General features: G+C 39.8%; 3 protein-coding genes across 3 annotated transcripts in view; 1 reads left to right on the top strand and 2 right to left on the bottom strand.

Moving 5' to 3' along the window:
- The window catches only part of creb3l2 (cAMP responsive element binding protein 3-like 2), a 35665-nt gene extending 30970 nt beyond the window's left edge, over nucleotides 1–4695 (bottom strand). Inside the window, exon 1 of the mRNA XM_040035678.1 lies at nucleotides 4088–4695. Within this exon, the coding sequence (XP_039891612.1) occupies nucleotides 4088–4186 (99 nt within the window). The 5' untranslated portion in view covers nucleotides 4187–4695. The remainder of the gene's footprint in view (nucleotides 1–4087) is intronic.
- Nucleotides 4696–6228: 1533 nt separating this feature from the next.
- ssbp1 (single-stranded DNA binding protein 1) lies at nucleotides 6229–13409 on the bottom strand. Its single transcript, XM_040036067.1, has 7 exons — nucleotides 13317–13409; nucleotides 11374–11449; nucleotides 11118–11175; nucleotides 10757–10897; nucleotides 8962–9049; nucleotides 8119–8207; nucleotides 6229–7803 (listed from the first exon to the last, which is right to left on the bottom strand). The coding sequence occupies exons 2-7, from the start codon at nucleotides 11395–11397 to the stop codon at nucleotides 7760–7762; spliced, it is 444 nt and encodes a 147-aa protein (XP_039892001.1). The 5' UTR covers nucleotides 11398–11449; nucleotides 13317–13409; the 3' UTR covers nucleotides 6229–7759.
- Nucleotides 13410–14524: 1115 nt separating this feature from the next.
- Nucleotides 14525–16885, top strand: part of lamb1b (laminin, beta 1b) — a 31992-nt gene continuing 29631 nt past the window's right edge. The window contains exons 1-2 of the mRNA XM_040035673.1: nucleotides 14525–14663; nucleotides 15015–15190. Of these exons, the coding sequence (XP_039891607.1) occupies nucleotides 14630–14663; nucleotides 15015–15190 (210 nt within the window). The 5' untranslated portion in view covers nucleotides 14525–14629. The remainder of the gene's footprint in view (nucleotides 14664–15014; nucleotides 15191–16885) is intronic.

The raw sequence follows: 16885 nt of genomic DNA, 5'->3' as shown, positions 1-16885 counted from the left end.
ACACAAGTTCAGACAGAATTTAGCAACTAACCAGAAACATTTGGTAGTGACCAAATATTGAGCTAAAAAAGGACGATTATTGGACTATTTGAAAGGTGAAGCAAAACTAGATCTCTTTTCCACACCTGGCAGTAAAAGGCGTCAAGTGGATTGTCATGACGAAAAAAGTGGTACCACAGGTACAAAAGTCACCCGTCTCTTCAAAAACTCAATTTTTAAAGAGTAAAAATGTGAATACACAAGATTTTAAAATGTTTCAATAACTAAATAATTTACACTGGTTTAATTCTTTCAAAAAACTGCACAAGACTTGAATAACTTCTTGAAACAGACAGACAGACAAGCCTAAAATATGTATTGTTACTCTACTACAGTGTCACTAAAGGAATTTCACGGGTGAGTGGAAATAAAAGGCTAAAAAGAAAGAGGAAAAAAAAAATAGCGCCTCCACCTTTAAACCAAGCAGGTGTTATCGTTCAAAAACCTGAGAAACCTGAACACGATAAAAGCTTTCAAACAGCGACGGGATGACATGGGAGGAAACGACACGTGCTACCGACGGAGAAGCTTTACACCGTCGAGAGGAATTCTAGCGAATGGCAAAAAACCTCCCTCCCCAGGGGTGGAGGAGGGAGAAAGTGCGAGAGAGACCCGACCCACGACCTGAAGGGAGGAACAAAGACTCCAGTCTGCTTCTCAAGCTGCCGGAGATTCAAACACTGCAGGCTTGTTGGTTTCTGCAATCATGCATCCCCCACTGCCGCACACACACATGCTATTCATGCCTTACTAAATATAGTGTCCAGTGACCTAACAGGAGCACCTTGCCTCTTAACACAACCTGGGCTGTGTGTGTGTGTATGTTGGTGAAGTTTCACCGCAAAGAAACTAAAGTGAAAAGTGTGTTTAGTGTTAAAGATTAACCAATTTGTAAGGCTGATTCTGCTAAAAGTCACAAAACATAAAAAATTAGTTCTTTTAATTTTTATTCTAGATTTTAGAAACAGGTTTAAGGAGATTTGGAGGGAGCACATTTCGCTGATTTGTCGTCTGAATGAAAATCAAAAAAGTTTCAGACTTTTGCTCAGCTGTCTTCAGTCTGAGAAGTTCAACCAACTTTAGCCACAAAGTGGGAGATTACAAAGTCTCCGCCAATCAGCAGGCGATGGTGCAAAAAAAGGGGGCTGCACGAGTAAATCACCATGCAGTGGCTGGTTTATGTACTTGTTGTTGTAGCAAAACAAAGTAGAATTAGCCACACCTTATAATCTGTGAATTCAGGTGTGTTCAGTCCCATCGGAACAGGTACGACATCAAAATTATGCAACAAGTCAGTTTGGGAGGTTCCTCGATATTCCACGATCAACTCCAGGTGTTTTTATTACAAAGGTTTCAGGAATACCAGCAACTCCAGCACGAAGCGTCAGACCACGTAAAGTCACAGAGTGCGGTCGTCACCAACGCTCTGCTGACTCAGTAACTGCAGGGCTCCAAACCTCCTCTGACGTTAACATCAGCACAGAAGCTGAAGGCTGGGAGCTTCACGGCCTCCATGGCTGAGCAGCTCCTGGAGGTGTAACGTGGAGGTGTCCCAGTACTTCTATATATAGTCTATATATAGTTTAGGTAAGCGCAATGTGACCTATGGCCAGCAGGGGGCAATGCCGTAGGTTGGAAAAAAGAAAAAGATTTCTTTAACAGCTAGCTAGGTGATGTCATGTTAGCAAAATACTTATTTTACACCACCTGTGGAGGGCACTCTGAAATGAGCTGTGTAGAAGAAGTATGAACCTTATTAACAAACTTTTAAAGCACTTTATAATCAGATCTAACTGATTATGTACATGAAGTTTGAATAAATTTCCATGCGGCTGCAGAAATAACTGCCCAGACATGTTGCCAAGATGGCTGTCAAGTGGCAGGTCTTGCCTCTAGAACAAATTGCCTGCATTTTCCAGTGATCTGCAGTATATAAATCAGTAGATATAACGTATGCAAAATAGAAATACATCAGAAATGCTTACATGCAAATGGCATGGAACCAATATTTCCATTAAGTTGGTAATGATATGCATCTTTCTCTAAAGATTTAGCTCATACTCAAAGCCGCTAACGGTGGGAAAAAGCTGCAAGCGCATCGTGAAGTCGTGGTGGTGAATGATTCAGCAAAACAATGGCTGTTTTTACACATCCAGTGGTGGGTTGTTACCAACGCTGACTTTCACTCAACTTTTGCTCCATTTTTGGCCTCCCTTTGACCAACTGCTTCTTTTGGTAAATGTTTTTGATCGGAAGGCTCACAGAAATGCAAACGGCTGCATAATTTACTGCATTTTTCTGTATTTTCATTTTTCAAAGATCACAGCTACAGCTCTCGGGTCTGCAGGTATATGAGAGGAACTGTAGCCTCGGGTCGTGTTTAAAGGCCCTTCATTCACAGCATGAATGCTCTCTGAAGCTTTAACACAAGTCTTTACCTGTCTGCGGGAGGCTGTCTGTGTTTGTGTGAGCCTGCTTTACTCACTCAAATATCATCACACAGCCACAACATAGAGCAGGAACACCACTTCTTTCACTTTTGGGGGGGAGGGGGCGGGCAAGTCAGCATGATGCAAATGATTAAATTACAGATTTGTAACGTGGCTTAAAGTTGGGGGGAAAGGGCTCAGAGAAGTTAACATTAAGTCAATGCAATGTCCTCAGAAAGGATGGAAACAAAAGTCAGGCTCATTAGGCGCCTGTGGTGTCTGATTCCCGTCCTGTAAGTGAGCTGGATTTCTCCCTGCAAATGCAGACGCTCCCCCCTTCCTTCTCCACACACACAAATATGCAGATTTGACACACAAACACCTCTCAGTCTCGCTTTCTCCATCTCACTCGCTCGCCTCTTGGCCCACAGTGTTCCCCGAGAAGTCACACAGCTGGGAGACACCCTTCAAGTTACATAACTGCAGGCCTCATCTTACTGAGGCCAGACGCAGCACTCATGTTTCTCTCTTTTTTCTACTTTAGTCTGCTGCTCTTTTCTCTGCACTGCAACGCCGTTGTTTGTGACTAACACCTTCTGTGAGCACATAAAAGCAGAAGCTTGTGTTTAAGCAAATAACGTGGTAGAACTGAAGCCGATATAATGTTGACTGCACGTGAATAAATTCTTTAAATATCCCCACTTTGCATGGATGTCTTTTATAAATCAGATACCTGACCAATATAATAACAGCAGCTATAACGAGTTCATGGTCCGACTCCAGGTTTTATCATCTACGGGACATGAAGCAGCAGCTCACTTTAACACACTTTATAAATATTTAAAGGATACTGTTAGGTAGAGAGCCAGCTCCAAAGAATCCAGCATTAGTAAAGCACTAAAACTAAGGTTATTACTCATTTAAATCTACTTGTTGCAGGGATGGTGGCTCGATGCTCGGAGTCTCCAGATGCTGAAGGTCGGATTCTTGAGAATAGCACTGGTAGCTCCAAAGCCACTGGTGTACGAGTGTGGTTGTCTGAATGAGAAAAGTACTAAAAATATCTGCGTGTGCATCTATACTAAAGAAAGAAATACTACATAAATGAGGACCTGGAAATATATATATATTTTTAAAAGCAATCGCTTTGATTTGATTGGAAAAATAATGATTTTCAGGAAAGCAGCTTATAAATAAAACCGCCAGATACCTGTACTGAGGTCCACATTATTCATCTCTGAAGTATGAAAGAGTAGAAGTACACAGTAGTGTAAATATACTTGTGTAGAGTGCTTTAAATGTGTGTCTTAGTGAGTCATCTGTGTAAAACCTTGCAGACTGATTTGTTTGAAAAATGTAAAAATGAGTCAGAGGAGCATCCTGGACCCCAAGGCTCAACATCTGAATGGAGAGCAGGGTACTACACACACACACACACACACACACACACACACACACACACACACACACACACACACACACACACACACCCTCCCCCCTCCTCTCTACTAATACCTCATCTAAGTGAGATAAGGGTGATCATCCCCCGCTGAGCAGCTGCAGAGCCTATCACCAGACCCCTGATCGATCATTTACACCCCAGCTAATCGATCACTTACTGTGGTGTTGAGCACACAGTCGATTTCTCCGGCCTCGGACAGCTCGCTGAGGTTCCTGTCCCAGTGAAGAAACGACTCACTGCTGTCCAGGATCTCCATGATTTCCTCCACACAGACTCTCTGTGGCCTTGTTGTTTTTTCCCCTCCTCCTCCAGCAGCAGCAACAGCAGCACAAACACAGCGGGGCTCTGTTGCAGTGCAGACAGTCAGGCTGGAAACCTCAAACTCCACCGGAAAGTTCTCCACAACTTTTTGGAGTGAAGGCAAAGAAATAAAAACACAGTCGAAACACGTCCAGTCGGTTCAGATACAGAGAGATAAATGTGAGAGAGGGCTGAAGCAGACGCATTCAAGCTGAGAGCTGTTGTTGTTGTTGTTGTTTATCATCTCTCCTCTCTGGATCAGGGTCCACAGAGTGTTTCCACCAGGCTCCCCTTCCTTTTCTTACCTCCTCCTCTCAGACACAGGAATGTGTGGGAGGAGTCACAGACAGCGAGACGGAGGAAAAAAAACAAAAAACAAAACACAAAGCAAACTCAAGTCTTAATCTCAGCCTTTAGTACGACTGATAACACAGCATCAAACATCACAACATATTAAAAACAGAACATGTAAAAGCTCCGTCATTAACTTTTGCCACTAGTTTGAAAATAGTCAGGTTAACTAAGCGGAGCTTCCGGTCTCTAATTTCAAAATAAAAACCCTAATAGTGATTGCAGAGCTTTTTTTCTCGTTGTTGGCAAAGACAAAATGTCAGTAATTTAACAACGACAGCAACAATATTGTTTTAATAATAATGATAATAATGATAATACATGCAAAGATATTAATTGCATACAAAAATATTTGCTTTTGTTAGTTGTGATGTAAAACAAAAATACTACTACTAGTACCATGTTGTAACAATAATAATAATAAATTAATAATAATAATAGTCAAGTTTAGACATTTTGTATAATTATTATCTAAAGCTTATTTAGAGTTTCTTTAAAAAACAAACAAACAAAAAAACGTATTATTATAGCATCAACGCCTTTACATTGTATAATCAACTTATCCAGCCGCCACCACAACAACAAAAAAGGTTAAGTCTTCAGCTTAGATTTAAAGATTGCATGGTTATCTCAGCAATTTGCTTACATTTAAATATAAAACTAACAACGTCAAATGGCTTTCGGGGTTTTGGAAAAACTTTAGTTAAATTCTGTTTCCCAAAAGTTGTTTCTGTTCATCAGGCCGTAGCGTTTTCAGTGGGAGAAACCGTTCTCTCCTGAGAACGTCTTGGGGATTTACTTTGCACACATACATTTCATTGGAACATTTTCAAAGATTATATTTATGTATCTGAAACTACTGCTGCACAATTGTTGCTGTTACAATTGTGAAGGGTGTCTCCTCTAATCCAGTATATTTTTTTAAACATTGTACAAACTATTAACTCTGAATGTTTTTTTATGTAGTGTGGTCATTCCTACGTACATTCCAGCATGCAAATATTACACAATGTTTAGATGATTGTAAATTTAAACTTAAATTTAAACTTTTTTTTTCTAACTTCTTGCATGAAAATGAATATTATAGTGTTTTTCTTATTAAAAGAAAAAATATCAATTGTATATTTCTAGTCCGTGAGTTATGAAGGAAAATGAAACTAAGCAAAGTTACAAACTAAAGTCAATCCTGTCTTTCAAAAAACCTTTTATTTTTTTAAATAACCCGAAGCTACTTCCGGTATCACTGTGGTTGATTGGACTTGAATCCACAGGGTTTTCCCGTAACTCAACCGCCCGCCCACATTCGTCCGCCTGACCAATCACATCTCTTCTGTATTTAAAGCTCCTCAGAGCCTTTTACTGACAACCTGCACAGCCAATCAGGAATTTCAAAAACTCGTGCGACCAATTACTTTAGGCCAAGAATACCTTCTCGTTTTAATCCCACCCCGGCTGCTACTGAAACAGCCAATCACATTATTCTGGTTAAAACAAAAACAAAAACACGGGTTTAAAGAGTTCATTTTAAAACAATATTTGAAAAAAATATATACCTTAACTATAAAAATTACATTTTCAGCTTATTTCAAACGTTTTCTCTCATTTTGTTTTGTATATTTACCCAATATAAAGTAATTTTTAAGTGCATTTAATAAATATTTTAAACAAATGTTGTTTATTGTATCTTTAGGAACATATATGTATTAAAAAAAACAAACAAACAAATGTCTAGTATGTCCTTTCTGAACAGTTCAGTCACCGTGCAGGAAGGAAATGAAGATAAACAGATAAGTGCAACTGACAAAAGAGTGACAGAGCAGAAAACAAGAGTAAATGTAACTGATAATATTTGTCAAATTCCCCACATAGTAATGTGGTTATAGCTATAGATGACTCATGCAGTTAATAATGAAAACAGCAGAAATTAAAACCAGTCTTAAGGTGTCGAAATTTGCGAGACATGTGAACCTTGACCTCCAGTGAAACTGCTTTTATTTAGGAGCAGAGCTGGAAGAAAAATGCTGAAAATACTTTAATTTTTTCTTTAAAGGAAGAAAAAAAAAGGTAACATGGGGTCAAATGGGACAAAACTGCTACAACATCAGAGATGTATCTTATTTTGCAGAAGCGTCCACTCCTGAGGCTGATCGTGTAGCAAGACAAAAATGTGCAAACTGCACGCAGATTGCAACACTTGAGATGACTTTGCTTCCAACACAGCAGCTTTCTGCTTGAGGAAGAGACAGGAAGCAGTTTAATTAAACTCCGAGAAAAAAAGACCCCCCTTTGAAGCCGTTTAGTTTCAGAGACAGGCACAGAGATTCGATTACCTGCCATAAATCTGATTTTAAGACCATCTGCAACACATCAACATTTCACGCGCATGGAGAAACAAACCTGTTTTGTGGTGATGCATTTTACACATAATCCAGTGACTTTCTGAAAGCTTTACTTCATTTAAGAAGCGGGAGATCACGTTAGGCCATATAAGACGACCTAACCTGTGAGCTAACCTCGGCAGCAGCTACTTGAAATGGAGATTATTGCTGCAGCTTTCCTAGAAAACTCAACGATTTCAAGCATAAAGCGTGACGGAGATGCGATGAGGGAAAATAACTTGCAGGCAGAATTTAATTTAAATTTCGAAACAGGTTTGTGGGCGTCCCTGTGAAACTGGCTCACAGGGTAAATTTGTCTTACTCACTATGAAACAACTTCAGCTTATAAAGACAGTATGTCTTTACTGGCACAAGGAAACAAAATCTATAACATTACAAGTCACAGTAAGTGAGAGCAGAGTGAGAGCTGCTCTTAACAGAGCTACAACTTTTCAAAGAGTCCCCAAACTCAGAGTTATGATTCAGGAGAAGCGTTTAGGACACTTGGATGGATTAAACAACATTAAAGTTATCTGTAACGTCTAAGTCATAATCAGTAGGTGTACATTTACTACAGCTGAGCTCTTTCTGCTCCTCCTGAAGCCTCAAAGACTTCATGTGCACCAGCAGGTGGTGCCGCAGCCAAAGATGATCATAGCTTATCCTGTCCGTCCTCCCGGCTTCTTGTGAAAACAGTTCCTTTACTTCACATCCTTGAGTCTTATTTTGGTATAAAGAAGAAAATACAAAAAGAAGTCGCCTTGGTGTTTGGTGGAGACGAAGACGGAGAGGAAGGTCCTTCAGGTTCTGTCTCGCACGTTATCGCTCAGGAAAATGATGTTGTCTGCAGAAAATCAAAAAGAAATCAGAGAGGAGAACATCGGGGTGATATGTTGACAGAGTAGATGTGTGTCACTGGATTTAGGCTTCAGCTGGAAATCTACGCTTTAACAAAAAAAACAAAAACAAAAAAACCCCTGAATCCTGTGCAAAAGTCCCAGCATTTTATGTCTTTCTATTGGCTGCTACTGCATATGAAACACAGAGACACCACCACACAGTAATAAACAAGTAATAAATGCCGGCAGTGCCGTGGCAAAGAGTAACAGGCAAAGTCTAAATCAGGCCCGAGTGTGTTTGTGTGGGTGTTTGACCTGACCTGCGATGATGGTGGTGGCCTGACGTCTGACTTGGTTCTTGTCCACGTATTCGCCGTAGTCCAGCTTCCCCTCTACTAGAATCCTCGACCTGAAAATGACAATGTTCTTTTATTCTGAAACTCCTAATGTGATGAAGAGATTCTGGAGCTTAAGACCATAAAAGCATATTTTTATATCTGAAAACAGAAGTCGTAGGAGTTACTGAGTGTAGAACTCTTACTCTTACCCCCCCCCCCCCCCCCCCGAGGAGTGTTTTTACTCTGCAATACTAATAAAATTCCGCATGTCTTTATAAGGTAAAGAAGCACTACAACTGATTTTACATCAGGTTGTGTTTACTTGTCACGGAGGCTGTGAGAACAACCTGTTCCTGCCTGGCAGCTCCAACGTCAGCATCTTTGACTTGATATAGCCCCTCTCCCTCCTCTGCACATGTCCAAACCATCTAAGCCTCGCCTCCATCTCTAACTCTGTCACAAAGGTGGATGCTGATTCTTACAGTAACTACTGTAAGCTCTAAATCTACAATGCCAGACAAGTCACTGGGAGTGGGTATTCTTCATATGGCCATCTCACATAATTCCCACTCACATACCGGTCAAACCTTCTGTTTATGAGGGGCAGCCAATCAGAAGAAAGCCAACTCATGTCTGACAGTGGATAAACACAGATAGGATTACTCTGATTACTCTGTGATTGGCTTGGGTTTGGGAACATTTAGAGAGCTGGTAAAAATAGTCATGCAGCTTTATTCCCCCTTTCCCATCCGCAGCAGAACAGTAAATCTACACATGTATTCACAGCTAAGTCTTCTGCCTGTACAGGAAACATGCAGGTCCTACCCTTTTTTGACGTACTGGTACGCCACGTCTCTCAGACCAGGTTTGAATATAGACACACGATGCCACGTCGTCTTCTGGCTGATGTCACCTGGAATTAGAAAACAGCAGCAGGCGAATCAGATTAATTGGTATTCAGACTCTCCAAAGAAACAAGAGCGCTTGAAATACCTTTAAAAACCGAGCTAAGCCCAAGAGAACATGAGAAAAACAGTCAATCCTCTTATTTGGAGTGTTATTCATTCTAATATTTAAACACTTTAAAGGCTGCCTGCACAGCTTTTCTATCACAGTGAGCTATGAAACGCGTCTCATCAGTTGTATTTATGATTTCTAATGACGATCATGAATGAACCATAAAGGCTGGAGTGTCTGATGATGACTGAGCCCAGTGCAGAGGCACATGAAGAGCAGCTGTCTAGACTCAAAACCTTGAAATACAGCAGTAGTAATGAATAACAATCTGTTAACGTTCGCCGACGCCCTCTAGTGGCAAATGCAAGCAGTTGCATCTAACTTTGACTGATAAAACAGTGATGTCACAACAATATGAATATCCCACCTTCAATAGAAGCTCCACAGTTAATCTTTATTTTGTTAAAGTCTATTAGTTTCCTAAATAATTTCCTCCTTCTTGTTACTGAAACATCATCCAGATAGTTTATTATATCTCCTTTATTTGCACCCTCTCATCAGCTCAGCTCTATCAGTACATTTTTAACATATATTTATTTTAGCATTTAAACCTTTTAAAAGAACACTTGACCTTTTATTTCATTCTAGCTTCAAAATTTAAGCTAGAATGCAGAGAATGCGTCTGCTACTCAGTGACTAACACAGAAACACCGACACTGAAATGCTCGTGTTTAATTCAGGGACGCAGGCAAAGAAAAAAATGAGACCTTGAAGTGCAAACAGGCCTCACCCTGCAGAAAATGCATGATATGAAAAACATCTAGCAGCAAAAACAGCAGGTAATATCAGTTCACGTTGATCTGCAGATATGGATCAAAATCATGCAGTGCAGTACGTAAATATGACTGAGCAACAGCAAAATGAAACAAAGCTGACCAAATCATCACAAACCCTGTTGAATGTTGGTGCTTTCAATGTGTAAAACCAGACTGAACCAAATCAGAATAAAAAGAGGGGTGTTGGTTACTTTAGTAAATCTGAGCTGAAAGATCAAGCTGAGAAATGTCACATTTCAGAGGAGGACGTTTCAGTTTATTCACAATTAAAATACGATAATATATAAAATTGTTATGTTTGTAAAACGGGACTCCCCTTAAGCTAACCACTAGCTTATAAGTACAGACTCAAACAACAAGCAATATGCACCAAATGCATATGTACTAACCTAAATCACTACACTATCCCAAGATTACCCTAAAGATCCTAACATATAAACAGCACTAATCCAACACATCGACATCAAAGATGTCAAAGTCATATTACAATGTGGGACACATACAGCCCACTTTGATCTTAAGTGAAAATGCCCTTCTCTCTCAAATTTAACTATTTAATCCATGAGATATATCAATATAAGATAAATAGGTCAGTGTCAACAGTATGTTCTAGTTTTTCTACATGATAAATAAATGCTGCTGTAGTAACTGCCCTGGTTCACATTTCCTTAAGATGTGCAGTGGGTCTGATTGGAGTCTTTCTTGGGCCAATTCTGGCCTTAATTTTTTTACACATGAGAATAATAGTATGAACATCAGTTGGAGGTGTATTGTAAGTTTTTAGTAGATCTTTTGTTGGGTCTAAAGACTACATTATACACTCCTACCTGGTGAGCTCATTTCTCCCTCTCCAGAGCGCCACATCTCATTGGTCGCTAATGAGAAGATGGTAACCGGGTTTCGGCCCTCCACCTGTCTCATCACCGGGTCTTGGCCGACCCGACCTAACAGCTGCACCCGGTTTATCGCTGAAACAGATACAGACAGCATATTTATTACAGTTAGCCCAGCGTTTATGAAAATCCCCTTTGAATTAATGTGTAATAACTAGACGCAGTCCCGGTCCTCCATGATGAGAAAACACTGCAGCGACCTGATGTTCTGATCTCAACCCATCTGAACATCTGTAAAAAGATTCGAAACCCCTCAAAGCAGAGAGAAGAGAAGCTGGAGAAGAAATTCACTTACATCTCTCCAGGATGAGGCTGGCGTCTGTACTCCTGTACCTCACCGCCTGCCGGATGATCTGAGAAGGAACAGCCAAATAGTTAAAATACTTCAAAATGTTGGCAACAAGATTTTTTTTTTTTTAAATATATATTTACAATTTCTACTTTTTCCCCATTCCATCTGTTATTAATTACAATACCTACAAATCATAAATCTAATACTGATTTTATCTGGTACGGTTTATATGGTCCAGCGCCGACCATTTCCTCCTCACCTGTGCTGATGCACTTCTAAGCATCTTTCTTCTGACTGAAGACAAACACAGCAGCTGAGACTGATACAGTGCAGATCTGAAAAACACAATAGAAATAATGTGTGAGCTGCAAATAGCTTCCTTAAGCTTGAAAGAAAAAAAAGATTATAGTTAACATAAATATGTTATCATTGCACTAAAATATCTCCCAAAGTAGCATTTCCTTCCTTCCATCCATCCATCTTCTGCTGCTTATCCATGTCTGGGTCGTGAGGGCAGCGATCTAAGCAGAAGCTGAGACATTCCTCTTCATTTCTTCTGGTGCGACACTGAGGTGTTCCCAAAGCAGCCAACTGGACCACCTGGACTTGTCCGAAACACCTCAGCTGGTTCATCTTGATGTGGAGGAGCAACAGCTCTACTCTGAGCCCACAAACCTTCAGACGAAGCTCATTTCATCCATTTGTACATCTAACTTCCGCTTTCAGTCCTCAGCCGGTGAAGGCAGGAATGCTGACTGACTCGTTCACGAGTGAGAGAAACTATTTTAATCAGCAACAACAAACAGGATGTTTAAATGTGGCTGACTACATGCTATCTGTTTAGTTTTATTTTCATGCATTCTCTTTAACTGTAAAGTGTATTTTGGAACTTCATATGGGGCTCAAGAAGAGTTTCCAATTAAGAAGTGTGTTTAAATCACCTGATCATAATCACAACTCCAAGCTTACTCATTGCAGCTGCACATTTAAAACATATTATACACCAAAGTCACGGCAATATGTGAATAGGAGAAAAACTACTGTGTTTCTCCAATTTTCTCTGGCTCAATGGACGTGTTTATTGAGACTCTGGAAGTCTACAAGACTGTGAGTCATAACTAAAAAGACTAAAACTAATACTGATACTAAAAAACTAAACATTTTTAAACATTAAAAGCTAAAATGAAGTGAGAATATCAACTCTAGTAACCAGCAAAATAAACAGAATTAAAAACAAAAAGCCAAAAGGAAATAAAAATGAGAAATAATTAGAAAACAAAAAACGATAATACCTCTGAAGTGAGCCAGACCAGTGAAACTGTGAAAAATCTGTAAGGTTAGCAACAACTAAAAAAGTCTTGGTAGTTCCAGACTGTCCTGTAATTGTAGAACATAAATTTTTTTGTTACCTCGTATCGTCTGTTTATTTATTTTATTTTATTTTATTTTTATTAACACTGTGTACTCGGTATATTACACAAATACAGTTTGTAGCTTTCACTTAATTACTTTAATGTAGTACCACTGGCCATGACATAAGTCTTTAAAAGTAGAAAAACAGCTAAACTTACATACAGTTAATAGTCTAAAATGTTTAGCCGGATTGTGTTTTCCGGGCCGATTTTAGACACCATGCCTTATGTTTTACACCTTTGCATTGTAGTAACTCCTCAACGTGACCTGGTGCATTTCAAGATAGCTATAGGCTTGCTTTTACAAGGCTCGAAGTCAAAAATGTAAAAAAATAAAATAAAATAAAATAAAAAAGATCTACTCAGAAGCAAACTGCTATTACTTTATTTTGAAGAAACAAATATATAAGTAATTTTTTATAACAACCCACATCTCTTCAATGCTAGTTTGTTAATAATGCTAGTTTGTTTCGGTGATTTAGAAAGAGTTTTACTAGTAAGTTCATATTTTATATGCAATAAAGAGAGTTCAGAGTTAAGCTAGCAGAGAAATTAGCCCAGTTTATGTAGCACCGACCACCAGAGTCAGAGCTCCGGGTTCTCAGAGGAGCATCGAGGCTTGAGAGCTCTCCCGCCATAGGATGCAGACTAGAAACAAACCCCCAGTAATCAACGATTTTCTCCCCAAGCGCGGATTTACAGCGGGGAGCACCTGGAGACGAACCCGTGTCACAAAACTGTACAAAAATGAGCTCCTCAGTGGCCACTAAAGAGCCGCTTATAAACTTACCAGGTGCAACACTTCACAAGAATCTTCTGTAACCTCACGCTACTTCCGGTCCGTCTCCAACAAGAGTCCGACGTTCCACGTGTCGTTAAAGCGCTATTCCGCTTTAAGGGCCTTTATTTTTCGGCTGCTCCCTGTAGGGGTTGCCACTGCCTCCATCTCACTCGCTCTCCTTTCTGAATCTTCCTCTTTTCCTCTTCCTCTTCATCCTTTGTCCCTATTCATGTTGGTCGCTCCCTATAAAAAATGTTATCCAGAAAAGAATTACTAACAATTCAAACACAAATTACCTTTTACAAACATATAGTGACAAATATTCATGTTATTGAGCTCTGGGTTATGGAAGCTTGTTTCCACCTCTGAAAAATATTAACTTGGAGTTAAACTATTTGTTTATGCCATAGTTCTAAATACAATGATCTATTTTGTGATATTTTAGTCTTTAAGTAGATATACATACTGCTTTTTATTCCTCTTGGTTCTCGAAACCTGTAAGCTGGGGGTAGGGTGAGTCAAAAACAAAACACGGTGAATCTAGCTCCCCTGCAGTGTAGCAGTGTATAAACCAGAATTATCCCAGCTGATTTCTATATTTGCATTAATAATATCCATCCATCCATCCATTCGCTTCCGTTTATCCTTTTCAGGGTCGCGGGGGGCGCTGGAGCCTATCCCAGCTGTCATAGGGCGAGAGGAGGGGTACACCCTGGACAGGTCGCCAGTCTGTCGCAGGGCTGCATTAATAATAATTCAACATAAATAGGAGATGATCCTGATAAAGGCCAGTCTGCAAATATACCATTCTGGTATGTTTTTAAACGTAAGTAGTTGTTTTTGGTCTTGTGATGCTCACATGATGCTTTATTTTTTTACCCCAAACATTGAATATTTCCACTGACACTGAATTTATTTAAAAATTAGTTTTGAAATGGTCAGGGATCGAGTTGATAAAGTACAAGGAAATTTAGAAATAAGCTTTACAAAGATTCAAACAATAGTTCTGGCACATAAAGAGGACAATTAAACAGAATTAAATCGAGCTTTTATAATGAAGTAATAAACTATGAGCAGGAAACTGCGAATATTAACGTGTAGAAAACGAATTCTTTAGGCCTTCCAGCAGAGGGTGCGCTCGTTTTCCAGATCTCTCGGTGGCGCGCTGCTGACAGCGGGGTGGAGTTGTTGTTTGGTGGGATGCGAACTTTCTACAAGACAACACCCTCGCCTCTGACTTCACACTTCACACACACACACATCAGCACACACTCTCTGCGGTAGGACCATCACGATAAGCTGTCAGTGCACGGGTCCGGGCCATGTTGCTCATAATCCACCTTTTAACCACTTTGGGTGAGTTGAAGTTTTAATTTGAACAACTTTATTTGGCTAAAATTGATCTGCTGGGACATGTTCGCTCCCATCACATGTAATGAGAGGCATCTGTAAACGATTATCCACCGTTTTCCTGTTCCAAAACAAATGCTGGAGGAGAGTTTAAGAGCTAAATAAAACTTTCAGTAGAGCACTTTCCCACAGCTGCGCACTTAATTCTCATCTGAAGAGTAAATTCATGTGATTCTAATTGAAATAAACTGACCGCAAGCCTGCTCTGTTTCTGGCTTTTATCATTAAAACCAAAAGAAGAACGAGGCCAGTGCTTTGTGCTGACATCTCACTGACACCAGTCTCTCCTCCCTGCAGCCCTGTGGGCTCCTGTCAGGGCACAGCAGGTTCCGCAGTTCCCAGATATTTGCACCGAGGGCAGCTGCTACCCAGCCACAGGTGACCTGCTGATCGGCAGGGCGCACAAACTCACCGCCTCCTCCACCTGCGGACTGAATGAGGCCGAGAGCTTTTGCATCGTGGGACACCTGGAGGTAAGAAAGGATCTTTTTTAGAGCACAGGTAGCAGAGAAGGCTCAATTGAAGGCTTCCTGCACGTGTTTTGTGTTTAATATCTGCTTTACAAAGTGCCAAAAGAAGATAGCCTTTTATATAGACTTTTTTAAGCCTCACTTGACCACTCTGTTTTTATAATTAAATGAGCCTTTGTTTTTTCTAATGGCTCATTTTCTTTTTCCTATATTCATGACTAATATTCCTTTGCTTTTTTGTTTTATTCTGTTTTTCTCCATTATCTACAGTTACAAAAATAAGAAAAGAAAAGAAAAAACAACCCACAGAACAAAATATTGGGGCAATGATAAATATTTTCTGATATCAGTAAGGAAATAGGGTTATCTCTAATCTTTACATAAAGTCAATTTATTCCGATTTTGGTCAAAGATACTTGCCTTAAACTTTAGATGATAACTCCAGTGTGTTTTAATGTCATTAATTATGATATTAAATACTTTTATTCAGAAGAATATAGGGTTAGCGTCAGGGCTTCTGCAGCAGTAAAGCTAAACTAACGAGTAAGAGCTGTGACAGCTACAGCAGCAGAAAATCTAACAACAGGAAACTGAGGCTACAGTTCACACAGGCTGACCAAAACTGGACAACAGAAGATGATGAGCTCTGATGAGTCTCAATTTCTGCTGCATTGTTTGGATGGCAGGCTTGTTGATGGCAACAACATGAGCGCGGGTGGTGTTTGTGCTGGAAAGCTGTGGGGGATATTTTCTTGGCACACTTTTGCTCCTTTAGTGGACAGGTGGATTACTGCATTTTAACTACTGTTTATCTGTTTATTGGATCATAATTACAGATTCATATGCATGCAAAAATATACATAGTAAGGTTTAAAAACGTACTACGCTTCATCTCACCACTTGTGAATACTTGTCCTCGATTGTTCTCTCATCCAGTGGTTAGACTCGAGTAGTTTTTCTTTCTCTTTGATTTGAAACCACGGTTTGTAAAAACAAAGCGTAAACTCAAAGCTGTGGTTGCCTGCAGAGCAGATTTTTCCCATTGGAATGGTTCTGAATATAATCAGAAAGAAAATATATTGACTGTAATTATATGTGACAGTTCATATATGTCATACGTCATTTAAATGCAACATTTAAAGGATGTCAGTAGAAAAAGCAAACATCACTGATATATAAGAGTGGCATTCACAACATGAGCAGTTTCCTTACAGCACAACACTCATGAACTCAGGCCCACAGTTCAACCATGTGAAGCAATTCTAAGTCTCAGTGGACTTCGTGAACCGTCTCTGTAAACAGAGTTGTGGAAAGAGACGTTTAGCCAACCAAATTATTTCATCTTGGTGTTTCCTGCCACTACAGTATTTCTGTGACAGATGGCTCAAAGGCCTGCTGGATTATTGGATTTCTGTAGCTGACATCAATTTTCAGAGCTTTATTTCTGAAATTTTGAATATTTCTAGCTTCACATTTTTCTAGATGCTGCTAGGGAAGCTTTGCATTATTGATAGTCTATTTATTATTTGTATTTTACTTATACCTTGGCCTCAGTGTAGCTCCTCTGACTGAAATAGCTGGAAAGCTTGCCTCCACCAGTGTGTGAATGTGAGAGTGAATGAATAGTGGAATTGTAAAGCGCTTTGAGGGTCTCGAAAAGCGCTATATAAATGCAATCCATTATCATTAAAGCTGTTT

This window comes from Simochromis diagramma, unplaced genomic scaffold (assembly GCF_900408965.1).
Source record: "Simochromis diagramma unplaced genomic scaffold, fSimDia1.1 OVJJ01000816.1, whole genome shotgun sequence".
Taxonomy (NCBI): domain Eukaryota; kingdom Metazoa; phylum Chordata; class Actinopteri; order Cichliformes; family Cichlidae; genus Simochromis; species Simochromis diagramma.
Note: the sequence above shows the minus strand (reverse complement) of the source record. Positions and strands in the feature narration are given on the sequence as shown.